The sequence below is a fragment of the Paralichthys olivaceus genome, chromosome 18 (assembly GCF_024713975.1).
Source record: "Paralichthys olivaceus isolate ysfri-2021 chromosome 18, ASM2471397v2, whole genome shotgun sequence".
NCBI classification, from domain to species: domain Eukaryota; kingdom Metazoa; phylum Chordata; class Actinopteri; order Pleuronectiformes; family Paralichthyidae; genus Paralichthys; species Paralichthys olivaceus.
Genome location: NC_091110.1, coordinates 10,980,257 through 11,003,500, shown reverse-complemented (window position 1 = coordinate 11,003,500; position 23,244 = coordinate 10,980,257). Strand labels below are relative to the sequence as shown.

At 41.1% G+C, this 23,244-nt stretch overlaps 1 protein-coding gene and 1 long non-coding RNA gene across 16 annotated transcripts in view; one reads left to right on the top strand and one right to left on the bottom strand.

The window, feature by feature from the left end:
• The window catches only part of dnm1a (dynamin 1a), a 48,582-nt gene that overhangs the window by 12,763 nt on the left and 12,575 nt on the right, over positions 1 to 23,244 (top strand). For 6 of the 15 annotated variants that reach the window (XM_069513476.1, XM_069513480.1, XM_069513479.1 and 3 more), the window contains exons 6-16: positions 356 to 516; positions 635 to 777; positions 858 to 993; positions 2,444 to 2,511; positions 3,212 to 3,350; positions 8,533 to 8,619; positions 9,554 to 9,624; positions 9,727 to 9,778; positions 10,604 to 10,615; positions 13,534 to 13,563; positions 13,890 to 14,003. In XM_069513476.1, the coding sequence (XP_069369577.1) occupies positions 356 to 516; positions 635 to 777; positions 858 to 993; positions 2,444 to 2,511; positions 3,212 to 3,350; positions 8,533 to 8,619; positions 9,554 to 9,624; positions 9,727 to 9,778; positions 10,604 to 10,615; positions 13,534 to 13,563; positions 13,890 to 14,003 (1,013 nt within the window). Of the gene's footprint in view, positions 1 to 355; positions 517 to 634; positions 778 to 857; positions 994 to 2,443; positions 2,512 to 3,211; positions 3,351 to 4,903; positions 5,043 to 8,532; positions 8,620 to 9,553; positions 9,625 to 9,726; positions 9,779 to 10,603; positions 10,616 to 13,533; positions 13,564 to 13,889; positions 14,004 to 23,244 lie in introns of all 15 variants that reach the window. The other 9 variants (XM_069513490.1, XM_069513475.1, XM_069513483.1 and 6 more) reach the window with 5 other exon arrangements.
• On the bottom strand, positions 17,718 to 21,436 carry LOC138405376 (uncharacterized). The gene is made up of 2 exons (XR_011239109.1): positions 19,084 to 21,436; positions 17,718 to 18,558 (listed from the first exon to the last, which is right to left on the bottom strand). It is a non-coding gene; the product is annotated as an uncharacterized lncRNA (long non-coding RNA).

Sequence of the window (23,244 nt, the reverse complement as noted above, 5' to 3'; positions counted from 1 at the left end):
TCTTCTTTCCTGCATTCCTCTCCTCCGTTCATCCCTCATCTCTGATCTTTTCTTCAGTCCCATGTCTCTTAAAATGTGGTTTTACACAGTTTAACAATATTAAACACTGTTTTCTCAGTGGTCAACTGCTGGATGCCATTTTCATTCTTGGTTTGGCTTTTCAAACTTAAACAAGAGTCCAGCACAAGCCAAGTTTGCTCTAATACAAGACCATAATATCTGCCATTCAAATTACCATTCAGGCCACAAACATTGAGAAATTCCAGGAAGTGATGGTCGAAGTTGGATCTGGTTTTCTGCAAATCTTGCAATTGTTCAGACTGTGTTGTAAATGTCTCTCGTCTGTTCCGTCCAGGATACGTCGGCGTGGTGAACAGGAGCCAGAAGGACATAGATGGGAAGAAGGACATTAATGCAGCTATGGCTGCTGAGAGGAAGTTCTTTCTCACCCACCCTTCATACAGACACCTGGCAGACCGCATGGGAACTCCCTACCTCCAGAAAGTCCTCAATCAGGTTTGTATAAGGGCAAACCAAGACTTGGAGGGGGTCTGCAGTTCATCCATTCAGAGGTCTGCAACACTCTGTCTCATTCTGACCCCTTCTGTCCAACTCTGACCTTTGACCTGCACAGCAACTGACCAACCACATCCGCGACACCCTGCCGGGGCTGCGAGCCAAGCTACAGAGTCAGCTCCTCTCCATAGAGAAGGAGGTGGAGGAGTACAAGAACTTCAGACCTGACGATCCGTCTCGCAAGACCAAGGCTCTGCTCCAGTGAGTATATGCAAGTATAGTCTTTAAGATAGATAGAGATCGATGGATTTATTGATATCTGTGTCTCCGCCTCCCTGCAGGATGGTGCAGCAGTTCTCTGTGGATTTCGAGAAGTGCATAGAGGGCTCTGGCGACCAGATTGATACGGCTGAGCTGTCAGGTGGTGCGAGGATCAATCGTATCTTCCATGAACGCTTCCCGTTTGAACTGGTCAAGGTGTGTGCATGCCAGATGTTCATGTGTTTGACATTATGGAATCAAATAACTAATTAGATCCCAGGTCAAACACTTTGACTTTTTTTTTGTTTGGTTCATGTTCCTTCTGCTAACATGGAGGAGACAGGGTTTATGATTCATACTGCAGCCAGCCACCAGGTGGCGATCGAGACACTTTGGCGTCAAAAATGTTGTTGAACATTTTCCAAAAGAATATTTAGAAGTAAAAATGTGGTGATGCATAAAACAGGTAGTGACCACTGATAACGAGAGAGAAAATCTCAGGAGCAGAAAAAGAAAGAATGAAAAAATAAATAAACGACTTTCTTGGTTTATGACAAATATCTTTCTCAGCCTCTTTACATCATTAAGTTGCTTCCTCCTCTATGTCCTCTCTCAGTCTGAGAAGGAGAGAAGTCCTCCCTCTGGACTCTCTCTCAAACATTCCAATCCCCCCCCCCCATCGCAAGGTCTTCCCTCACCTCATCTTTTTCTCTCACTCCGTCACGATGTTCATCCTTAATTCATCCCTCACGTCCACCTTCCACATTATCTTAACCCCTCGTTCCTTTATCCACCTTCTCCGACCTCTGTCTCCCTGAGCTTTTTACCTCACCCCGACCCTGTTTACATGTTTGCTTTCTCTCTCTTTTCATTTTCTCTCAGTCAGTCCTCCCTCCCCCTCCTCTCATGTATCCCTCCACTTTGTCCTCCCTCACCCTCCCTCTGAGGATATAAAAACTTACCGTCTGTGACTCAAGACTGCAGAAAAGACGCCCTGTCAGTTTCCCACCGTGAAGACAGAGCAAGTTGCTTCCTAACCAGAAGCTTGGCTCGTAACACAGAAAACCCCCAGTGTCTGCCAGATGCATTAGAAGTCAGTTTATCATGATGCTTTATGCGATAGTAATATATGCTTCAAATAAAATATATAAAAAAGATTGGTGCGTTGCCATAAAGAAGTAATATACTTTTAAATGAAAAACAGAACCTACAGGAATATAGCAGATCAGATTATATATCCTACTTTGTTTTCAGAAAGATCTGTTTGGGAAAAAGCCTGATTAACGTTTTCAAAATAAATGCAGCAGAGACATTTTTACAACACTGAGGGAAATGTTTCAGCCCAGTGGTTTTCTCATATGTCTGTGGGATTATGAGCATGAGATCTTTTCTCTCCCTCCTTGTTTTGTTGAATCATTTTTATAAGTAGATGTTGAATTATGCAGCAATTCGCTAGGAAATTAAATGTTTTTTTGCAGCTTAATGCTAAGTTTACTTTCTTATCATTTTAATGAGAATTAATATAAAGCAGGTTCACTTTGCATAAAGTCTCGAAAAAAAAAAAGTAGTAGTCCCAGCATTTCTCATTTAAACTGATGTATGAAGATGTGAGAGCAGGCCTGTGTGTACTTACCCCCTCTGTCGTCTGTGTTTTTCTTTTCCCCAGATGGAGTTCGATGAGAAGGAGCTGAGGAAGGAGATCAGCTACGCCATCAAGAACATTCACGGCATCAGGCACGTCCACCCTCCATCTCTCCTCTCCTACCCTTCCTCTTTACTTCACCTCCCTCTGTCTCTCCATCTCAGTGAGCGTCTAAGTGTCTTTGCCTTTTTAATCATCGAGACCTCCAGACTTGGCTCGAGTGCTCTGCTTGAGTAACTAATGGCATCAATGAATTTAGAAAGAGGAGGTTTGGGAGTTATTTTTCTAACCTTTCAATGTGCATTTTGTCTCGTTTGTCGCTGGTGAAAATCCTGCTCTTATTGTTGCTTATACACTTTTTAAAATACAATATATTTGAACACACATGTTTTTAAGGTAGTTTTACATATGAAATAATGGATAAGAGAAAAGCTTTTTTACACAAAACAGTGATTCATTTATAAATATCGATGTATCCTCCTATTGGATCATTCACCACCTGGTCTACAGTAACATACTAACCCCAACTGACTAGTTCATAAAGTTCATATTAAGTGGATAAATTGCAATAGTACTTGATGTCTGTTGTGTTTCATCACTCCATCCCCTTTCCCTCTCTATGTCTGAAGTTGCATTCATTTATGTTTTGGGGCAAAAGCTCAGAAATGGAGGATAATTCTTTACAATTAACATTCTTCTCTTTACCCAACCCTCCTCCCTCCTTCTTCTCTCTATCGCCCTTTATTTATTTATTTTTTGGGCCCTGTGGCTGGTTCTTTCCCTGCTGGGCAGAACTGGCCTCTTCACCCCGGACATGGCCTTTGAGACCATTGTGAAAAGGCAGATTGGGAAGATTAAAGAGCCGTGCACCAAATGTGTGGACATGGTCATTTCTGAGCTAGTCAATACGGTTAGGCAGTGTACCAAGAAGGTAAAAAAATAAAAGTAAACGGTAGATTATTGTCACCCCTCATCTGCAAAGTCCCCCTCTGCTGTTTACTCCCTTTTACTGTAACCACCCTGGCTCTCTCCAGCCCCTCGCTGTTGTTGGACGGCGAGGGGGACGCCTGGAGCGGCAGGGTGGGCTGCAGTGCGCCTGTCTGCCTGCCGACTGAACCGCTTCGGACAGGTTTGGCTGGACAGGCTGGCCGTGGTAGAAAGCTGTGCTGGAGAAATCCTGTGTGGAGGCTGAGCTGTCATCGAAATATGTTTGCCAAATAAGAGTCAGTGAGTTTGTCCATCTGACCAAGAATTATTTATTTAAAAAAATTAGGGGGGTGTGCCAGACTGGGGCCGCCACTTTCTCCAGAAATCAATCAATGAATTTATAGTTCAAGGGAGCGTGTGATAGGTCAAGCTGACAGTGAACACCTTCTGCTGGATCAGGAGAATACTTCTGATGGTCCGATACGCTTTTAGACTTTATATTTTGAATTTGAATAAAGTATTCAAAGTATTCCCCCATGTTCAAATGAAAGTCCAAATTTTATATTTTTTAATTTTATATTTAATAAAAAGTGACAGCCCTTTGCCAGACTAGCCACTAGATGTGAAGTATACACATTTACAGAACTTTTACATTTACAAAAATGAATTCCTGGAGCTGATTCACTACCAGCCCCACTGATAACCCTGGCATCATCACACCTCACTCACTTCGACTTCCTGGCAGCCATACTGGATGACCTCAGCGTTCAGACCTTCTTGTGTGTGAGACCGCAGCTGTGCACCTGCAGGAGACAGGAGCCATGATGATTATGCTTTAAGGGCCTCAGGGGCCACACTCTCAGCAGAGGCCTGCGAGTGTGGCCAAGAGAAGGAGAAGTAGTCTTCGTCCAGATTGATCCACTGTGACCAAACAATTTCAACAGCAGTTGGACTGCAACAATCTGGAGGCCCTGGGATAGTAAATGTTATGACTGGGGTCCCGCTGGAAGTAAGAAGAGAGGGCGGGATGGGTGGAGGAGGTCAAAGGTCAGCACCAGGAGCGGTCGGGCTTCCTGGCTGAGCGTGGGGTTGCATAGCTGCGGTCTTGCGGTGCCGTGGCTTGGAGTTTTTGGCTGGTGGAGATGTGCAGGCTTGGAGCTTTCTTTATCTTTCTCTCATCTTTCCTTTCTTCTGTTTGCTCTGTACTGATGGAGAGATACTCCAGCCCCGCCCTGTTTCAGAATGGCTTCAGGGGAAACCAAATGTCTCACTTTCATTTTCCTTCTTCTGTGCTGTTTATCCCCCCCCCTCCAACACCACTCCTCTCCTTGTCTTTTAATCTTCAATCTGTTTATTCTTCATCATTGTCCTCTTTCTTTGCCATCCGTTTTCTCTCCTTTTGTTTTTATTTGTGTCACCTCGCCACGTTCCTATTTCTGTCGTATCTCCTCTTACAACTCTTCCTCCTTTACCTCTTCGCTTTCTCAAATTTTTTCCCACCTCTTCTTTCTGTTTGGTTTCACTCCTCTCTCCCGTGCCGCCTGCCTATCCCTACAGGACGGGGCTGTTCACCCCTGACCTGGCTTTTGAGGCCATAGTGAAAAAGCAGATCCAAAAGCTGAAGGGGCCCACACTGAAGTGTATAGATATGGTAGTGAGCGAACTCACCTTCACCATTCAAAAGTGTAGTAACAAGGTAAAATAACAAATAAAGCCAAGACACATTCACTCTATACCAGTTACTCTCACATGTAGGGGCAGACCGATGGCTGAAGATTTTTTTATTTTATAAAAAGTGATATTAGGAGATTTATGAGTGAAATAAGAAAAACCAGGCCTCAACTGCTTCATTGCAATATTTTTTAAAGAAATTTGTCATTAACCAACAGTAGAGTGATTTAGATTAAGTAGGTTTTATATAGATATTTGTTAGATAGAACTTTTCTTTTTAAATTATTTCTCACAAGAAAATGACCCTTCTGATTAATCATTTACATTTGACATTATATAAATAAGGTGCAATGCTACATCCAAACTATTTATCCTCAGTAGTAACAATAGATTGCTTTCTTGTAGTATCAAATGTAATCTAATTATCTATAACCAATTTTCAGGTTTGTACCCTATAGATTTCAAAATACTATTATTATTTAGAAAATACATTCTAAACTAATCACAACAATACATCCCTACTTCTAGACCAAGTCAATGAGATATGGTGGTGCTAAAAAACAAATAAAAATGATTTGAATATCTGTACAATTACTGAAATAAATTGGATGTTTCAGTGCCTGGCTGATCAACCTACACAAATAGTGGTTAAATAGCATTACCTGCCCATGATCAATATATTAGATTCATTCATTTATGTAAACTGACTTTAAACAAATACACAAAACAATTGAATCAAAAACTACAATACGTTTGCACACTGGTAAAACCAGAGAGCAGCACCATCAATAATTCATGATCCAAGACTTCGTCCAGCAGATATCGGTCTGTCCTTACTTATTTTATTAGTGTAACCACACAACATATTTACAATGTAACAAGTTGCATGTTAGATTTTTATTTTCTTCACACTTGACATCGTGATGTCTAAAAATCTTTTAATTTAATTTGGTTAAAATCTCATTTTCATTTCTGTCTTTGTCTTTATGGCTCAATAGTGTTGTGATTTATTGTGTAGATCCACTCACAGACTAATTGAAACTTCCAGCATTTCTTTCATTCCTCTTTTTATTTTTCTATCGTCCTCTCGTCCTCTCGTCCTCTCGTCCTCTAACCCTTTCAACCGGCTGCCTCCTCCCAAAGCAAATGACCAAAAGCTAGCACGACCTCCTTTGGATTTCTCTTTTCTGTCACTCTTTTATCTTGGATTCACTTTCAGAAACACGGTTTTTAAAGATACTGGCTGATACAGTATTATATAGTGACTAGGAAAATCCATAAAGGGGTCAGTTTGAAGTTGTCCTCCTCCCCCATTCCTCCCATCCCTCCATGTCTCCCAGCTCCCTGGCATTGCATGTCAGTCTGAATAAGTGTGAGAGTTTCTGCCTGCTGCCTTATTCTTTTATAGAAAGGATTCCTCTCTCCTGTCTTTGTCGTGTTTCTGTGTCAGTTTTAGGACACTGAACACCTTTGACAGCCTTCAAGTTGCAATGCACCTTTCCAGCTGCACAAGTTGTGCTGTTTTCAGATGCTTTGATAGTAAATATATCCACTTTTCATGTTTTGTTTTGTTAAAAGTTTTTCTTTCATGGATTCCACAGTTCTCCAGAACTGACGTGAACTCACAAAGCGTGAAAACCCCGAAGTGCAAATCAGTTAACATTGTTTCTATTGGCAACAGGACAATGGTGACATTGTTAATTACAGCTGCCAGTTACAAGTCTTTCCTCACTGTTTACCGAGTTGTGTTACTGACAAAACAAATTGGGAGGTTTTTTTTTTTACATTGTGTGCTTGAGCTTTTCTGATGTGATCCAGATGTGAACACTGAACGTGTTCAAGGCTTTTTTTACTTCATCAAACTTTGCGTTTGAACATCGCCAACCAGCAGTATGGTGTTGATATCAATTTCTAACGGAGGATGTATCTGATAGTGTGTTGCTTTCAAATAACACATTAAAAATCAATTTAAAATATTTCTAATCATAAACTGTCACAAATATACTGTCCCTACACTTCAAGCTTCAATGTAGTAGAATGCAGTTTAAATATTATTGACATATTTATCACTATCCATAGTATTTGTACACAGCTCTACAAAACTAATGTATTAGTATGTAGAAATCACTCCACAAACACAGAGCTGTTATCACTGGTGTGATATAATAAAGTACAATTACTATTTTACTGTACTGAAGTAGTTTTTAAATTGTTTATTTGTACTTTACTCAGGTAGATTTATTTTCATTTCACTTTTACTTCACTGCATAAATCAGCAGTAGTTTCTACGCCACTTCATTTTTACAAATTCTAGTGTGAGACATGATCATATTTTTTAAAAGTAATCAATAATGAGGACTGATCCAATTTGAGTTCGTCCTCCTCCACCAGCTGTTAACGACCTTCACAGCAGCCATTCTGACATGAACCAGCAGGTGATCACAGGTGAGACTTGTTAACACCTGTGATCACCTACTTCTCCGTCAAAATGGCTGCTAAAAAAAGGTCTATTGTCATTTTCATTCCCTCTGATGTAGCTGGTAGCGTCCAGGACCTGCTCCCACGATCTTTAAGTCCTGAACACTGTTTTTTTTTGGGGTGTTTTAAATATTAAAATGTAACATTAAAATCCCACAAATTCATGTGGTTAGTTAGTGACATGTCTCTTTGCATTTGAAGCACTGCTGCTACTTGTTTAGTGAGTATCCTAATCACACACAGTTCAACACAACGAGAAATGAAAAGCTTCAGTTTCAAACACTTGCCCGCACATTCATAAAAGTTTTAAAGCCAGCAACTGGACTGAAATTCATGTCAGCAGTGTGACCACTTATTCAAAAGCATATTTTCCTTGTGTGTCCTCTGCTCTGGATCAGATTAGGAGGCAGTGATTCAACTTGGGAAACAGAAGGTGTATTGATATCCACTTGCTCCCAAAACCGTCCGACAGAAATGAAAGATGCATTGTAACTTGCAAGAAAACGTTGTTTTTCTGTCTTGCATCGTGATTTTGATTTTTCTTCCTTCCCCACACTTCTCCAAATGTGTTTGTCACATTGGAGGCCCACCAATGTCTGCGTTTGTGGGTTTGCAATGAGCTCATGGAAAAAGACCCACAGTGTGCTGGGAAAAGGAAGCCCCCTTTTTTTTTTTTTTTTTTTTGCCAGAAACATTGCATATTCTTTTTTTGTGTGTATGTGGTCAATATCACAGATTGTGCTCTACTCTTGTGCGTTTGTTCAATGCTGGGATTGTTTTGCATTTGAAATCCAGTCTAATTCAAATTCACTCGCTGGATATGCAGAGAGTAGAGCTCAGTCTGGGATAAACTCCACAAGATAACATGTTAAGTTGTGTTCCTGTTATGTACTTTGTTGTATTGGTGGAACTGAGTTGTGGTTTGGCAAGATGAGTCATTTTGTGGTTTACTTTGTGACAGTTATTTGTGACAGTGTGTGTGTTGCCATGTGTTGTTTTGGGGTTTGCCACCTACCTATTAATCTCTGTGGTCACAGCTGGCTCAGTATCCCATGCTGCGAGAGGAGATGGAGAGAATTGTCACGCAGCACATCAGGGACCGGGAAAGCCGCACTAAGACGCAGGTAACACACAGACACTACAAGCACCCTAAGAGAAACTAGTGGTTTTGAAGTGGTGCAGAGGAGGATTTGATTTGTATTGATTTATGAACTAACACAGTATTTCACTGCTGCACCCTCCATATTTATTGGCGAATAAATAATGATCTCAGCATCTTATGAGTTAAGAATTTTTATATTTTGTTGACATGTTTTTCCAAAATGTTTCCAATAATGTTGAAACCCAGAGAAATCCCCAGTTTTATTCAAGGTATCATCTCGGTCACCTTCTGATTGTGTCATATCCACTTTACTTGTGGCTTTGCCCTGCTCTGCTATAACTTCTGGGACCAACATGATGTTAGCCGCTGTTTGTATTGATCCCATGTAATGTAGGGACTCGTAATTATTCTTTGCCATTTGTGAATAAAACTTCTCCATCCCTGAACATGATTATCAGCTGAGTCACGTCAGGTAGATTTTCAATGAGAATGGTGGTTGAAGGCCGCTGCTTCACAACGCCATCAAGCTAGGTCTTTGTTATTATTTGATCGAGAGACCTCTAGTGGCCAAAGTTAAAGCAATAGATATCCCACTCTAGGATATTTGTAATGTCACATTATTCCACAAACAAAAACGTATGCCTCCAGAATTGTTTTAGAAAAATGATATAGTTGCATGGAAATACTTTTTTTTCAGCATCAATAGATCTGGAAGAGAATTAGACAGAAAAAATGTGATCTCTCTGGGACATCCTGTAGTTTTTAAATGTAGTTTGCTGCTGCAAAACTATTTCAGCAACGGCATGACAACTGTACTGCAGTGATTTAACATAACAGGAAAAAAAGCATTTTCTTGGCAAGTCATGAATTTCCTAGGGAGTATTGTTGGAATATTTCAATAAATGAGAAACATATGAGCCCTTTATGATAACCTCTCACTGTCTCTGTCTGTTCAGGTGCTGCTGTTGATAGACATCGAGTTGTCTTACATGAACACCAACCATGAGGATTTTATTGGATTTGCCAAGTGAGTTATGCTGCGGAATATAAATACAGACCAAATGTAAAACTTAATTGTGTACATGTGCTGGCAAAGGTCAAACCACTGTGTGATTTTTTTTTTGTACAGCGCTCAACAAAGGATCAGCCAAATGAACAAGAAGAAGGCAGCCGGCAACCAGGTATTTAAATCACAAACATACAGACATGTTCGCTGTCGTTTCACAGGTTATAGTACAGATCTGTGTCATTTTCTTCAGGCTACTTTAATCTGCATGAATTCAACAAAGTGTTTCATCTGTTAGACCGAGGCATGACATTTGAGCTTCATGCAGTCTTTTCCCCCGGAGGCTTTACTCTGGTAGCACTTAGCTCTCTGGTTTGTCCATGTGAAATGCAGTACAGCTATACAGTATTGTGTTACCCTGGGCAACAGTCCATATCCTACACAATGCAGCTCTTACACTGCACATGTTGCAAACGCTAATGGACAACAGTTGTTGAATCTCGAAACAAATTGTTCTCCCGGTGAAAGTCGTGGTTCACAAACTGGTGTGTGTTGCGAAATATCACCCATAATAGTTGTCATGTTTTAAAGCTTTGAACAGCGATCGTAATATTAATATCAAAAGAAAGAACGCTTTCAGGAAGCGAGTATATTTGCACAATCCTCAAAATCCGAATAATTGAAAGTGGTTTGACATTTAAAGTCAAATATGGTTCTCACATTACTTATAAATTAATATAATTTACTTTCCATAAAAATGACAGATTTTTGAGATTTCTACTAAACTAAAGAAACAACAAAAATCCTTTCTATCCTGTCTTTGCAATATTTGTTATTTTCCACTTTGAAGCTTTTACTGCAGAGTCTCCTCTACTTTCCTCCATTTCCTCTTCTTCCTCTTTTTCATTTTCTTATCTTGTGGCCTCTTGTGTCTTCCTAGTGATTTCTCTTTTTGTGTTTCTTCTCTTTTTCCTTCTCTCTGTGGCTTTTGCTCCTTCAGGATGAAATCATGGTGAGTTAAGTGTGTGTGTGTGTGTGTGTGTGTGTGTGTGTGTGTGTGTGTGTGTGTGTGTGTGTGTGTGTGTGTGTGTGATTTCTGTGCATGTCTGCAGGTAGACAATCATGCACATGTGCTCATGTTTTGAGGCTCTGCATACAACAGGCCTGCATGTGTTTGTATCTGTTTTTATGTGTATTGGGTTCTAGTTGGATATTCTTAATTGTGAGTAACTCCTTGAGATTTGCCATCTTGTCTTGTCTTGGAGGTCCTCAGTAAACAATAATGCAACAGCAAAGTAAAACTGCCTTCTCCAGAAAAACAACAAGATAATTAAAGAATACAAAATGTGACAAAAGAAACAAGCAAAAAAACAGTAAACATCAAATAAGACACAAACATTTTTTAGAATTGTGCAAAAACATCAAAAATGTTTCACAGTTTCATGGACATGTAATTAGAAGATTATTTTTGAACAATTGAAAATATTTTACAGACAGGCATGGGAGCCTTAAACAAAAGGCTCTGTTAGCTATTGAGTCTGCAAAGACAGAAAAAACAGTGTATAGTGTCTCAATTGAGGAGAAATTGAGGCTAATTTATTTTTAAACATTGGAAAATAAACTGCAGCCAATGTCATTGTGATAGAAGAGTTTCACAGATGTTGCATTGCAATTTGTAATAATTAAGTTATGAAAAGACAGTCCAGGAAAAAGATCTGTATATTGTGAAGTTTATTGAGAGGATGATTTGTTTTAGAAACCTGATAAACAACATCATCACTATCACATCTTGGTAAAATTACTTCTAATGTAGATTCTTTTCAGCAGTAAATGGAAAGCAGTTTTTGGAGTAGTAAATAATAGCACTGCTGAGCTTCAATTTTTTTTCACAATACAATTAATGTGGCATTTAAATTCGAGTTCAGAGTCAAGGTATTTTGTGTTTTTAACTCTTTGCAGTGGCAGTAACACCCGTGTGAATAGCTGATAGCAGATTCTTCAGTGTGCAGTTGTGCATGTGTGTATGAAATGAGCTTCACCCGTCAGTATTGGGCCGGTGGCTGTCGTGGGGATGCTTGGCTGCTTCCCTTTCCTCCTCTTTTCAGCTGTGTTTTCCCTGCAGACACAGACACACACACACATACACACACACACACACACAGACACAGACACAGACACATATATGAAATCGTTTCACTATCCCCATTTGGGTAACTCATTGACATATTACATCCTCCAGCATCCATAACCATCACATCTGTGCCTACCCCTGGCCTAAAACTGAATCTTAATCCTCCAACAGCAGTCTCTCCCCATGGGGACCGTAAATTTTCCTCATGAGTTAATGTGTATTCAGGTTGTAGTCCCCATCAGGGTATAAAGACAAGCATACACAGATAGTCTGTTCCTTTTTAGTTGCACTTGAAATAATGCCCTGGAGACGTACCTTTACCCTCACCTTAACTTTTGTCCCCAGTTGCACAAGTTGTTCCCAATAAAGTGGTAACATGTTGCCTGCTCGACCTCCAGTGACGATAAACTAAATAAAGATTTCCTTCACTGTTATAAAGACTTCCTGCATTAACATCAGAGACGTCTTTCAGTGGGACAGAGAGGTTCAATCAAACAGTGAGGCCGTCCCCCAGTAATAGATTGAACTGGATTAAGAGTCACTCAAAAAGAGAGAAAAAGTTCAGATGAAAAGAAAAAACCTCTCTCTCTCTGCCTCCTGCCAGTTCATTCTAAGAATAGGAAGACTAGAGAAGATAAGGACCTGCAGTACAGACACGTCACCTCCGCAGTTATCAGTTGTCATAATAACCACCCAGATTGGGGTCAAAGGTCAGGGGCACATTGTAAACATTGAGGGGATCTTCACTTCCTGTTTATAGATGGTTGTAGTTTAAGGCCACACAGCTTCTGTTCCACACTGAGCTGACTTAACTCTTGTCTGATCTCCATACTGAGAACATTTAAAACTACAAATGATTTTATCATTAAAATGTATCATTAAATATGATAATGGACAGCGTATCTGTTAGATCATTCAAATGCACAATGGGCAACCAAGTTCTGTTAAGACCCACAAAACTTCAAGTTCAGATGTCAGAGTTTTTCTATTTGTTTGTTTTTACAACATCTTTTAATTTTTTCCATATCCACTCTGAGGGTCTGAAGATAAAGGGTGTCACATGTTCTTCAAACTGTAAGACCTAAATAATATCCAATTGGTATCTTTGATTTTTGTGTTTGTCTCAGTATGACAGTGAAAATATTCTATAAATTAATGCATTATATTAACACGTATTGTGTTTGACTCGAAAGTCTGCTATAGCTTTTCCTTCTGTGCCATGGAGTCCATCTCATATATACTGTTCTACAGTGTTCTGGTTGCATAAGTACTAAGTAGTGCAGTAAAATCTGCAGCGAGAAACGCAGCCCAGCTGGTCAAGGAAATTACAAGGCTGTTTTTAAAATGAAAGCTTCCTTTATCTTCAGTGTTGCATTTTCATTAGAAACAAGAAGACTTTTGTCATAGTGTTTTTCTCACTTACAAAAACACGTTTTTCTCACTGCTCTGAATTCAGGGCTTCATTTATTCAAAATAAATATTCTGCAGCAGCATCTGGATCTTCAGCCTCCTCACTCAAGCATAATCATTTCACCACCTTTATTCAAAAAGCACTTACAATATGTAGAAAACAGTCAGGCTCATATATATCCCCACATAGTTTTAGAATAGTGTGACACTTCAGGTTGTAGAAGTATACGTCCTTGACCCCCACCCTGCTTGCTGACCCCCTGCTGCCATCCTCCCAGCAGCCAGCTACGTATAATGTGCTGGTACTTGACCAACCTTGTGTATTTGGCCTTTATTCAATGCTACGCGTTGGCGTAGCTTTGTAACGTTTTCTCCACATTCTCATTCAGCCTGAGAGAGGAGTTAGCGATCGGTTCAAGGTAAATAACTCGCGCACCATGTACTGTTTGTCTCTATAGTTTCTGTATGGTGGAGAGAATGAAATGCGAGAGGGAAAAAAGAGTGGGAGGAATGTGTTTAGTCACCTTGGTGAGCGCCACCCTACTGTTTGTTGTGGCAGTTGCTCCTTATCTCCACTAGAGGCAGCGTCCTTTCATATTACTGTGCTGCCATTATGTTTTAGTGTAGGTACGTATTTGTGATCCATTGAGAAAGTGACCGGTGTGATTTCATGGAGAGTGACTTTTCCCTGCTGGATGTTGTTCATCATGTTTTTCTTCGCTCTGTGTGTCTGTCTCTCTCTCAGGTGATCAGGAAGGGCTGGCTGACCATCAACAACATCGGCATCATGAAGGGAGGAGCCAAGGAGTACTGGTTCGTCCTCACTGCCGAGTCTCTGTCCTGGTATAAGGACGATGAGGTGAGATGCTTTTCACACACAGTCATACAAACTCAGAGAAATTCAGGTTTCAAACTGACAGGTGAAATTTGTTTCTATGATTTGTGTGTTTCAAGAACAACACAAACGATTTACATAATAATGTGATAGTGTGCTTTCTTTTCTCTACTTGCATAGTGTGAAAGCATTTTTGTGCGTTGGATCTCTGATTTGGTTATGAAAGAGTTGGGTTGGACAGACATATTACAGTCGATGATTGTCATGGCAACATTGTCTTTCTAATGTTTTATTTTTTATAGCTGCTGACACATGTGCCACTCACCATTTATACACGATGAACTTATATCAGTTAAATCAGTCTTAGTCTTATTATTGCTTTTGCTCTGACTCAAAATTTAAACTAGTCATTTTCTTAGACATTCATGTTGACAGTGTTTTTTCTTGACAGGGTCTTTAAAAGTCTAAAAAGTCTAAAATGAAAAAAATATTACAGATTAGGTTTTAAATAGTTTTGAGTTAGGTCTATATGTTAGATATGTTATTCTTTTGTTGAAACAAACCCTATGTTGGTGAATTTGGTGAAACCCTGTTTAGAAAAATTAAGAATCATCCATTTTCAATATCTGTATTGTCGAATTGAAACCTTATTGGTTAATGTTTAATCTTGAAATCTGACTAATAGTCTGTAATACACTGGAACATTAAATTTTACTGCATCTGCCTCTTTACCACACGATGTGATCACTTGTGTCTGTATCACCCAGAAACTATGCATCCAATTGTAACAACAGCACATGTATCATATTTTCCAACAAATTGAAAAACCGGGAGAAATGTTTCAGTTGGATCTGTTTCTTTCCCACTTTCTGGTATAAAAAAAAAAAAAAGAAATTCCAACTTCAATGGCAAATATGACTGTTGGTCAACTGTTTTTCCTCTGCGCGCCGAGATGATTTGACCTGACGTGCTCTGTTACTGGGCCGACTGGTCCAAGCAGGGTCCCATAATGCATTGCAGAACTATTAGGAGGTAGCCACAGTCCCATTGTCTCCAGGCCTCGGACACAGATGAGTGTGTGTGTGTGTGTGTGTGTGTGTGTGTGTGTGTGTGTGTGTGTGTGTCATTGAGAAGGCCCTTTCCAAATGGTCAAGACCCCCCAAAATGTCCGACACCGAAGCTGGCATACACATGTGCATACCAGAGCCCCATGCCCTGTTCCCAATCACTCACGTACACACACACAGTCTCACACACACAAGCTGCTTCTAATAAACTTATTTCATTTCAAAGAGGGGGCACAGAGCAAGAGTCGGACTGGATTATAGGGGAGGAGAGAGGAGTGTCTTTTGTTAACTGGTTAGCAGCAGGAGTAACAAGGACCATGTGAAGGGAGAGAAAGTGGGGAGAAGAAAGGGAAGGAGGTCGAGGACGAGGAAAAAGGGACTTTTATAACCTCCCTTACATTTGTCCTCCCCACTTTTCTCATCGCTCCTTCCTCAAATCTCAAAAGTTCATCCCAAAACCTGATGAAAACTCTTCTTAATCTTCCTCGTTCATCTGTCCATTCTCAGCTTTTCCTCCTCACCCTCTTTTTCTCCTTCGTCCCCTCCCTTCATCTCTCCCTCCCCTGCTTGTACTGTATATTTATTTGAACATGGAAAAATGAGGGCGCAGGGAGACCCAAAACCAACACAGAGTGGATGGTGTTAAAGCTCAGAGCCAAGGCTGAAGGGTGCTCTGTGAAAAAGAAAAGAAACGGGAAAAGGAGAAAGAAATAAAGAAACTTTCCATTATGTTTCCTATCCAAGCTGCACTTTTTATGTATCCGAGTCACACGCACAGACACACACACACTCTCAGCAGAGGTTAGAGTACTCGTGAGAGCTAATACTAATACATGCACCTGGGCAGATACTTGCCAAAATACACACATTTGAGAAAAAGCCGAAAACAGATTTATGCTCAGGTTAATGGCCCAAAAAAGATATGAAAAAATGTTTGACCGTCTGCTGAGAAAATCAGTTTTGTGCAACGTTTTGTGCAGTTTCATACAAACACGTCATGTTTCTTTTTACTAACTTGCAAAACAGAGCAACGCCATGTGCCATCTTACGGGCTGCCTCGTCATGGGGAAAACCCTCGCAGTATAGTCTGGCAACACATGTGCACGCGCACACACACACTACTTAAAACATCCTGGCACCACTAGTTGGGTTGAAAGTTATTATTAGTGTCTGGGGTGTGTGTGTGTTTCTGTGTGTGTGTGTGTGTGTGTGTGTGTGTGTGTGTGTGTGTGTGTGTTTCCATAAACCTTCTGGTCTGTATTACCGCAGGACATGCCGATACTTTGAATCAGGCTAAAAGCTTCCCCAAAGCAGGGAGGTAGAAAGAAAGAGAGGGATGAACAGTAAATGGATTAAAAGAAAAATGCACTTAAAAAAACACCCACAAGACTGTAAAGTTATTTATTCTCAACATATGTGATATTCATATATTCTTATAATTCGATTTATATAGATACACATGCATGAAAACTGTGTCGCACAGATGTGACTTTTCTTACCTTTAGTGGCTCTAGGACGTGTTTTCTTTGGGTGCCCTTTTGGCTCTGTGCACGTGTGTGTGTGTGCATTTGTGTGAGTGTGTGTGTGTCTGCCTGCCTGGGTTTCCCTGCTCCTGCTGTAAAGCTGCCAGAAAGCCAGACTCGCCTGGTGATCCCAGCTGTAAACATCCTGGGGGGAGACTGCTGCTTTAAACGAACTCACCAGAAACATGCCTGCTACATGTTTGTGTGTGTGTGTGTGTGTGTGTGTGTGTGTGTGTGTGTGTGTGTGCATGTGTGTGTGCATGTGTGTGTGTGTGTGTGTGTGCTCCCCTTTTCTCTGTGCGTGCACTTTCGTGTGGGTTTGAGTGAGTGTTCCTGGAGCAGCGACTGAATTTAAAAAAAACTTGTGTGCCTGGTGGCAGGGCTCTAAATGGAAACAGGTTGGTTGGCGGTTTTCACTCCTGCAGCGATGCTCTGTGATGCTACACCGTGTGAATGTTTCTACCCTCTACTTTGCTTTTGTGTATCTGAGACACATAAGCAGCTCGGAGCGGCGTAACCAGTGGGTCGGCTTTATCAAAGATGTGCAGTCTTGAAGACAAACTGTGGCCGCGGTGAAGACATAGAAAAGCAAAACATCTTGGAAAAAACGAGACAGGGGGTCGAAATGAACTCGTAAAGTTTCACATGACGTCGCCTGCAAACACTGAACCTCCCAAACCATTTTCTTGTCTTTTTTTTGCGAAAGCAATACAAAGACTGGCAAACAGACAATGACAGAGTGGCTTCTCTTTCAACATTTTTGTATGGTGGCTTCCTGCCTCTCTGCACATTACATGGTCATTTGAGGTAAAGCAGCCACAAATTGATGCAGGGAAGGCTGAGACGTAATTGTACAGTTTGGTAAAGAGCGCAGTGTGACGCTGGGGGTTTACTGCGTGTTTGAGTTATCTTTTTGTGTAACTGTTCATTTTTTTACTGTGGTTGAACTTTTTTTAGTCGCAGTTGGAACTTTTGGGTTTTGCAGAAAAATAAATATGTGAAGAATTCCATGAAACCACTTCTTATGTTTATATGATGTCTTTATAGATTATGGTGTTAGGTATAGGATTTTGCACTTTGTGTAAATTGGACAACTGATTAATCGCCAAACCTGTTGGAGTGAACAAAAAAGAAGCAGATAGAAAATAGATATCCATTGATCTTTATTTCAACTTTTTTTTGTTACACTTTTAACTTCATCAGATTTCACTCTGAGTTCAAGCTATACACAGAAATCTACAAAGCAAGATAAACCGTAACCTCATGTCTCTTTATAGCCGACAGAATTATGTGTCCGTCTTTCATAAATCCACGCCAGACGAGGGCCAGGCCTCTGTGGTGGGGCCTTCGGGTGCTTTATTTAGGCTTGTGCCTGGGCCTGTCCAGATGGACGAGGGGTGGTGCTGCGTGTTCCCACAGCCTGATGTGCGCTCGCCTGCCGGATGCCCTTTTGGAGCGCTGTCTCTCTCTTCTTTTTGTCTTCTTGCGTGAGTTGTCCCGTGTTTCCCCAGCCAGCCTAACCAATGTGCAGACTACTGTACAACCACTACTTCCTGAACAGGTAGTCTGAACACTGGGCAGGCGGGCTGGGCGGCCGAAGGATGATTTGGAGAAGTTTTTTAACCGTGCACACACACACACACACACACACACACACACACACACACACACACACACACACACACACGCGCACACGTACACGTACAAACACACACAGCTGTACTCACTGCGACTCCAGCAACACACCCTTGAGTCCAGCTCCTCCTGCTCTCACAGTCCGACTGCGGCAAAATGCTGATCAGGCCGATTGAGCCGGCTGGAGGAGAAAACGGCATGTGAGGGACAGATGAGAGGGGCTGGCAGGGAGGTAGAGGAGGAGGAGGTGGAGGAGGTGGAGAGGTTAGACAGAGGTGATAGCCACTGATTGGCAGATTCAACAACATTCCCTCCTGTTTCCTGCTGTGAGAGTCTGAATTCCACACCAAGGGTCTGGAGGGAAAACACAAGATGCGGAAAAGCTATTTTGGATGAAGAAAACATCAGTGACAAAACAGACTGAAGAGGAAGAAATCCATTTAATAAGTCTTTTATTTATTTATTTTGGCATCATTTTTGGTATTATTGGCCAAAAGCCTAAATTTTAGTTACTTGGCAAAAACCTTTCCAGGTGTGTTAACTGAAAATGCGTTAAAGCCAGCAACACACAAAGATGTTTACACTCAGGGTCATGCCCCATTAAACTCAAATTTACACAAACCTAAACTCTGTCTGCTCAGTCTGAAAATAAATAAATAAATAAAAACCAAGATACTCTGAGATCTTTCACACGAATCTGAGATGTTTAAGTCATGAGAAGTTTAAAACAGTAAATCAGTGCTCTTGGTCCCTGGTCAGTAATCTATCAGGGAATAGTTGCGGTCAGCAGAGTCTCAGCCAACTCTGACCCAACACCTCCCACTAAAGCACCGTAACCTTTCGCCTCCTCGACACAGACCATTCAGAAAAAAGGAATACCTGTAACCGGACGATCTCCTTTCACCTCTTCACATCTCGACTGTCTTGAATGACGTCTCTTCTTCTTGGCTGATTTTTGATTTGTCTCCTTATCGGCTAATTGGCGCCAGGTCATCTCCCCTCAGCCTTTTGTTTGGAGCCAATGGCATTCAAATTCGACTTTCGGATTTTTCTTCTGAGCTTCCGAGACCAAATAAAACAGGAAAAACGCTCCGGTAGTGAGCAAGGTGGACCGGCTGGAGGCTCAACGTGGCAAAGGACTGGCCACCAAGTTTCCCCTTCGAGAGATGGAAGGAGAAAAAGAACGAGAGAGAGAGGAGATATGGAGGGATTAGGAGGAGGAGTTTGCCGGCCCCCCATTTTTCCTTTCCTCTCTTCTTCTTCCTCTCTCCCCTCCCTCTGTCTGGCTTTTTTTTCTCCCCCCTCTCTCTCTCTCCTTCTTTTCTTTCTCCTCTGACTTCTTGGAGAGAAAGTGGAAGGTCAAAGGTGAACAGGAAGTGAGACGCATTCATTTGGCATGTGTGTTGTAAAGTATGGAAAAGGGATCACAGGATTGGCTGCTGAGGGAGAGACGTTTTTAGTGGAAGCGTATGTGGACAGATGGGAGGATGTCTGTCGTTCGTGCGCTCACATGGAGGCGTAGAAGTGTTTCGTAAAGCGTCTGCGTACTCTTCCCTTCCAGCCTGTGTGTGTGTGTGCATCTCTACTTATGGTACATGTGAGTGCATATGTGGTTTTTGAATGATGGATATGTGTGCAGGGCCTGGATGAGAGCGGAGGCTCCACGCTCTTTGTAGCCAGGGCAGGAATGTCGGCGTTTTCTTGGCAAGCAGGAGGAAGCCTTGTAATAACTCCAGATGTGCAGCCCTGTGGTCTCCATCTCTCTCTTGCTCCCTCTGTTTTTACTTCTAAAGCTGATTTCCTCTCCCTGTCCGACTTGAATAAAGAGCCCTTTATGCAGCTCCGCAGCCTTCCCAACACACACACACACACACGGAGGGGGGAGGTGGGGCTGATTGGAGGGGTGACATACTACTGCTAAATCAGAACCAGAGCAAAAGAGGTTGTGTGTGTGATTCAAAGTTAAGAAATGCTGTAGTCAAAGTTTGCTTCATTCAACTTAGCTGCACACACACACACACACACACACACACACACACACACACACACACACACACACACACACACTCTCTCTCTCTCTCATGTTTAGGTTTCATTCCTCTGGCAGTCAGGAGTAATCAGTGCTAGTGTTTCCAGGTGTGTGTTCAAATATGTGCGTGTGTTCAGATGTGTGTGTCTGTGTGTGTGTGTGTGTGTGAGTGTGTAAAGGTGGCCATAGCAGTGTGTTTGTTTTAGCTATAGTTTCTGAGCACCAACCTGAGCTCCAAATCAAAGCAGGCCCGGTCTCAGGAGAGACCAGTCAGCAGTCCTGGCAGAGATGGAGGGATGTGGAGGGAAAGTGAGAATGGAGATGAAAGTGGGAAGGAGAGTTTAAACATTTTTGGGGCAAAAAGAGAGTTGTCAGAGCAAAAAAAAAAAATAGAAAAGTCAAATGTATCTGAGAAACAAGCCAGAAAGGAGATAATGACATAAATCAGTCCTCACTCACAGGATTATTGATGCAGTTTAGTTTCGGGTTCAGGGATTGGAAGGAGTAAATTTTAATGGGTGGGTGGGGGAAGCGCTGCGGTCACACCAACATTGTTTCCACTGTTTGGATGACCAGGCAGGCAGCTTCCTTTTCAAACTATTACTCAGTAAAGCCAGAAATACTGAGAAAGTATGCACACACACACACACACACACACACACACAACAAATGTAATCTTAGATTCCATGTTTTTCTGTCTCATCATGAAATGTCTCTGGTTGATTCTGGTCATGACAAAAAACCTCTAGTTTCGTACTTTGTTTTTCTTCGTATTTTGATATTGCATTAAAGAGAACAACCGTCAGTTTATGTGAGTGTAATTGTACCTTTGGTCTGTTTGCATCCATGTGGCAGGGCTACGCTTGTGAACAGTGTAGATCATATGAGACCGTGTATAACACACAAAATGTGATCCCTTGTATTTGTGTTGGTGAGATCTCACAACTAGTTTATGTGATAACTCTGCAGATCACTATTATTCTTGGATAATAGGAATGTGAACCACAGAATAGCCTCTTTCTCCTTTGTAACATCATGTCATTGTTCTCTGCTGAAATAAGAAAACAAGAACCCATCCAGCATATTTCAGCTATTGTCCAGAAAGACAGTGCTGTGGTCTAAGAATGGAGTTTCTCATTTTGGGGAAATGTGATTATTCGCCTTCTGGCCCAGATTAAGATGAGAACATTTACATTATTCACATTTTTGTTTGGTAAATATCAGGCTACAGCTCGTTAGTTTATGTTGGCATAAAGATTAAAACAAGAATTAAATGATCTTTAATGAGTCTTAAAAAGTCTTTGAAATATCAAGAATAACAGGCTTGGTAATATAAATAACAGCTCACGCAACTGAAAGAATGAATAAACACCTGAGATATAATCAAATGATTTTAGTAAAGATAGAAGTGGAGGATGGGTGTAGCAAAGATGGGAGAACTTTTTTAAAAGAAAACAAAAAAAACAAAACACAAAACCATAAATGACTGACTCTCATTGTAAAAGAAAATATTAGAAAAAAAGGGTCTGGAGAACGGAGAAGCGAGAGCTGAGTGATGAGTGCAGCCTGTCAAAAGTAGACGAGGAGGGACACAGGCTTATTTGTGGACAATAATAAGTTTATTCTTCCTGAGTGATGAGATAAATGAGCAATGTGTGTTCTCCTTTTTCAAATGTAACATGTTTCCCTGATTGTTTCCTGCATATCCAAGAATATAATGTGAATACAAAGACCATTAGAAAAACAAACTGTGTGTGTGTGGACTTGAAGCTCTTCTGAAGGAGTGACAAACATCACAAACTTTACTGCAGGTGTTTAGAAAGATCTGATGTGCATTTTTATATTTTGTACTTGTCCTATAGCTTTTAAAGAATTTAGTTTTGTATTGCATATAATTATATTAATTATACTTTTGTTCTTAGTCACTGACTTTTCCCTGATTGCACAGTTAGATCAAACTGACTCTTTAATCTCAACATAAGAGATTTTTGTGTTTATAAATATAAAGTTTTACAAGACAAAATTTACTGTCAGTGTACCCCTCTCCACCCTGGGAACTGCCCATGCACTGTTGGCACAATCATGTCATAAAAATCAGTTCAAACACACCCTGTGTGTAATACGTGTACATGTGTGAGTTAAAAGTGCAGAGGTTTATATTCTGGCAGCTCATTTTATTATAAAAAAAGTGTGGGGTTAATTTAATCCAAATGAGCTAATTTAGCCTAAATTAACTTCTACAGTAATAAATGTGTGAGTTCTCACTGTGTTCAAATTACGCAGTGCTGAAGATAAAGACACCTATTTGTCATGAATACAGGTTATCATTAGAAGTTAGAAAAAAAAAAGATTTCCATTTAAAATCCAACAAACAAAATGTAAGGACTCATATAATTCACATGTACTTCAGGATAACCTTAACCTAAGAGTTGCCCATGATGCTACATGTGTGGCTTTAAAGTGTGTTTGCATTTTGGATTTAGACGCTGTAGTTACTTTACTGTTAAAGCTACAGGAGAATAACACAGCACTTATTTGTCATTTTCATGTGGATTTTATTTCACACAAATTTGCGGCTCTTTCTGAGAAAACTTTGAAATATCCTCAGGCTTCATGAAGCCATGCGCTGTAGCTGTTGTGCTACGCTCGACAGACACCAAACAGACGTGTTAAACACAGCGTTTGTCCTCTATCAGACAGGAGTCACTAGACGTGTGGGGATTTTCACATGTGTTTATGTGGTTAGTCAACTGGGATCTCCCCTCCCTCCTCCTCCTCTCGCTCTTTGGTGGTCACTGATGATTGATCACATGTCCCGGGCCACCCCCTCCCCCCCAAGGTTGTTATACTGACCCTCCGCAGAAGTAAAGACCAGATAATTAACTGCTTAGCAATTAGCCGCTAAACAGGAAGGCATCACTGACCCGCCAGCCTGTGTTGGAGTGTAGACACCACGTCTCCTTTCTCCTGAGGACGTTTATTTTCATTTTGTGCTCCTTCCCACAGGAGCC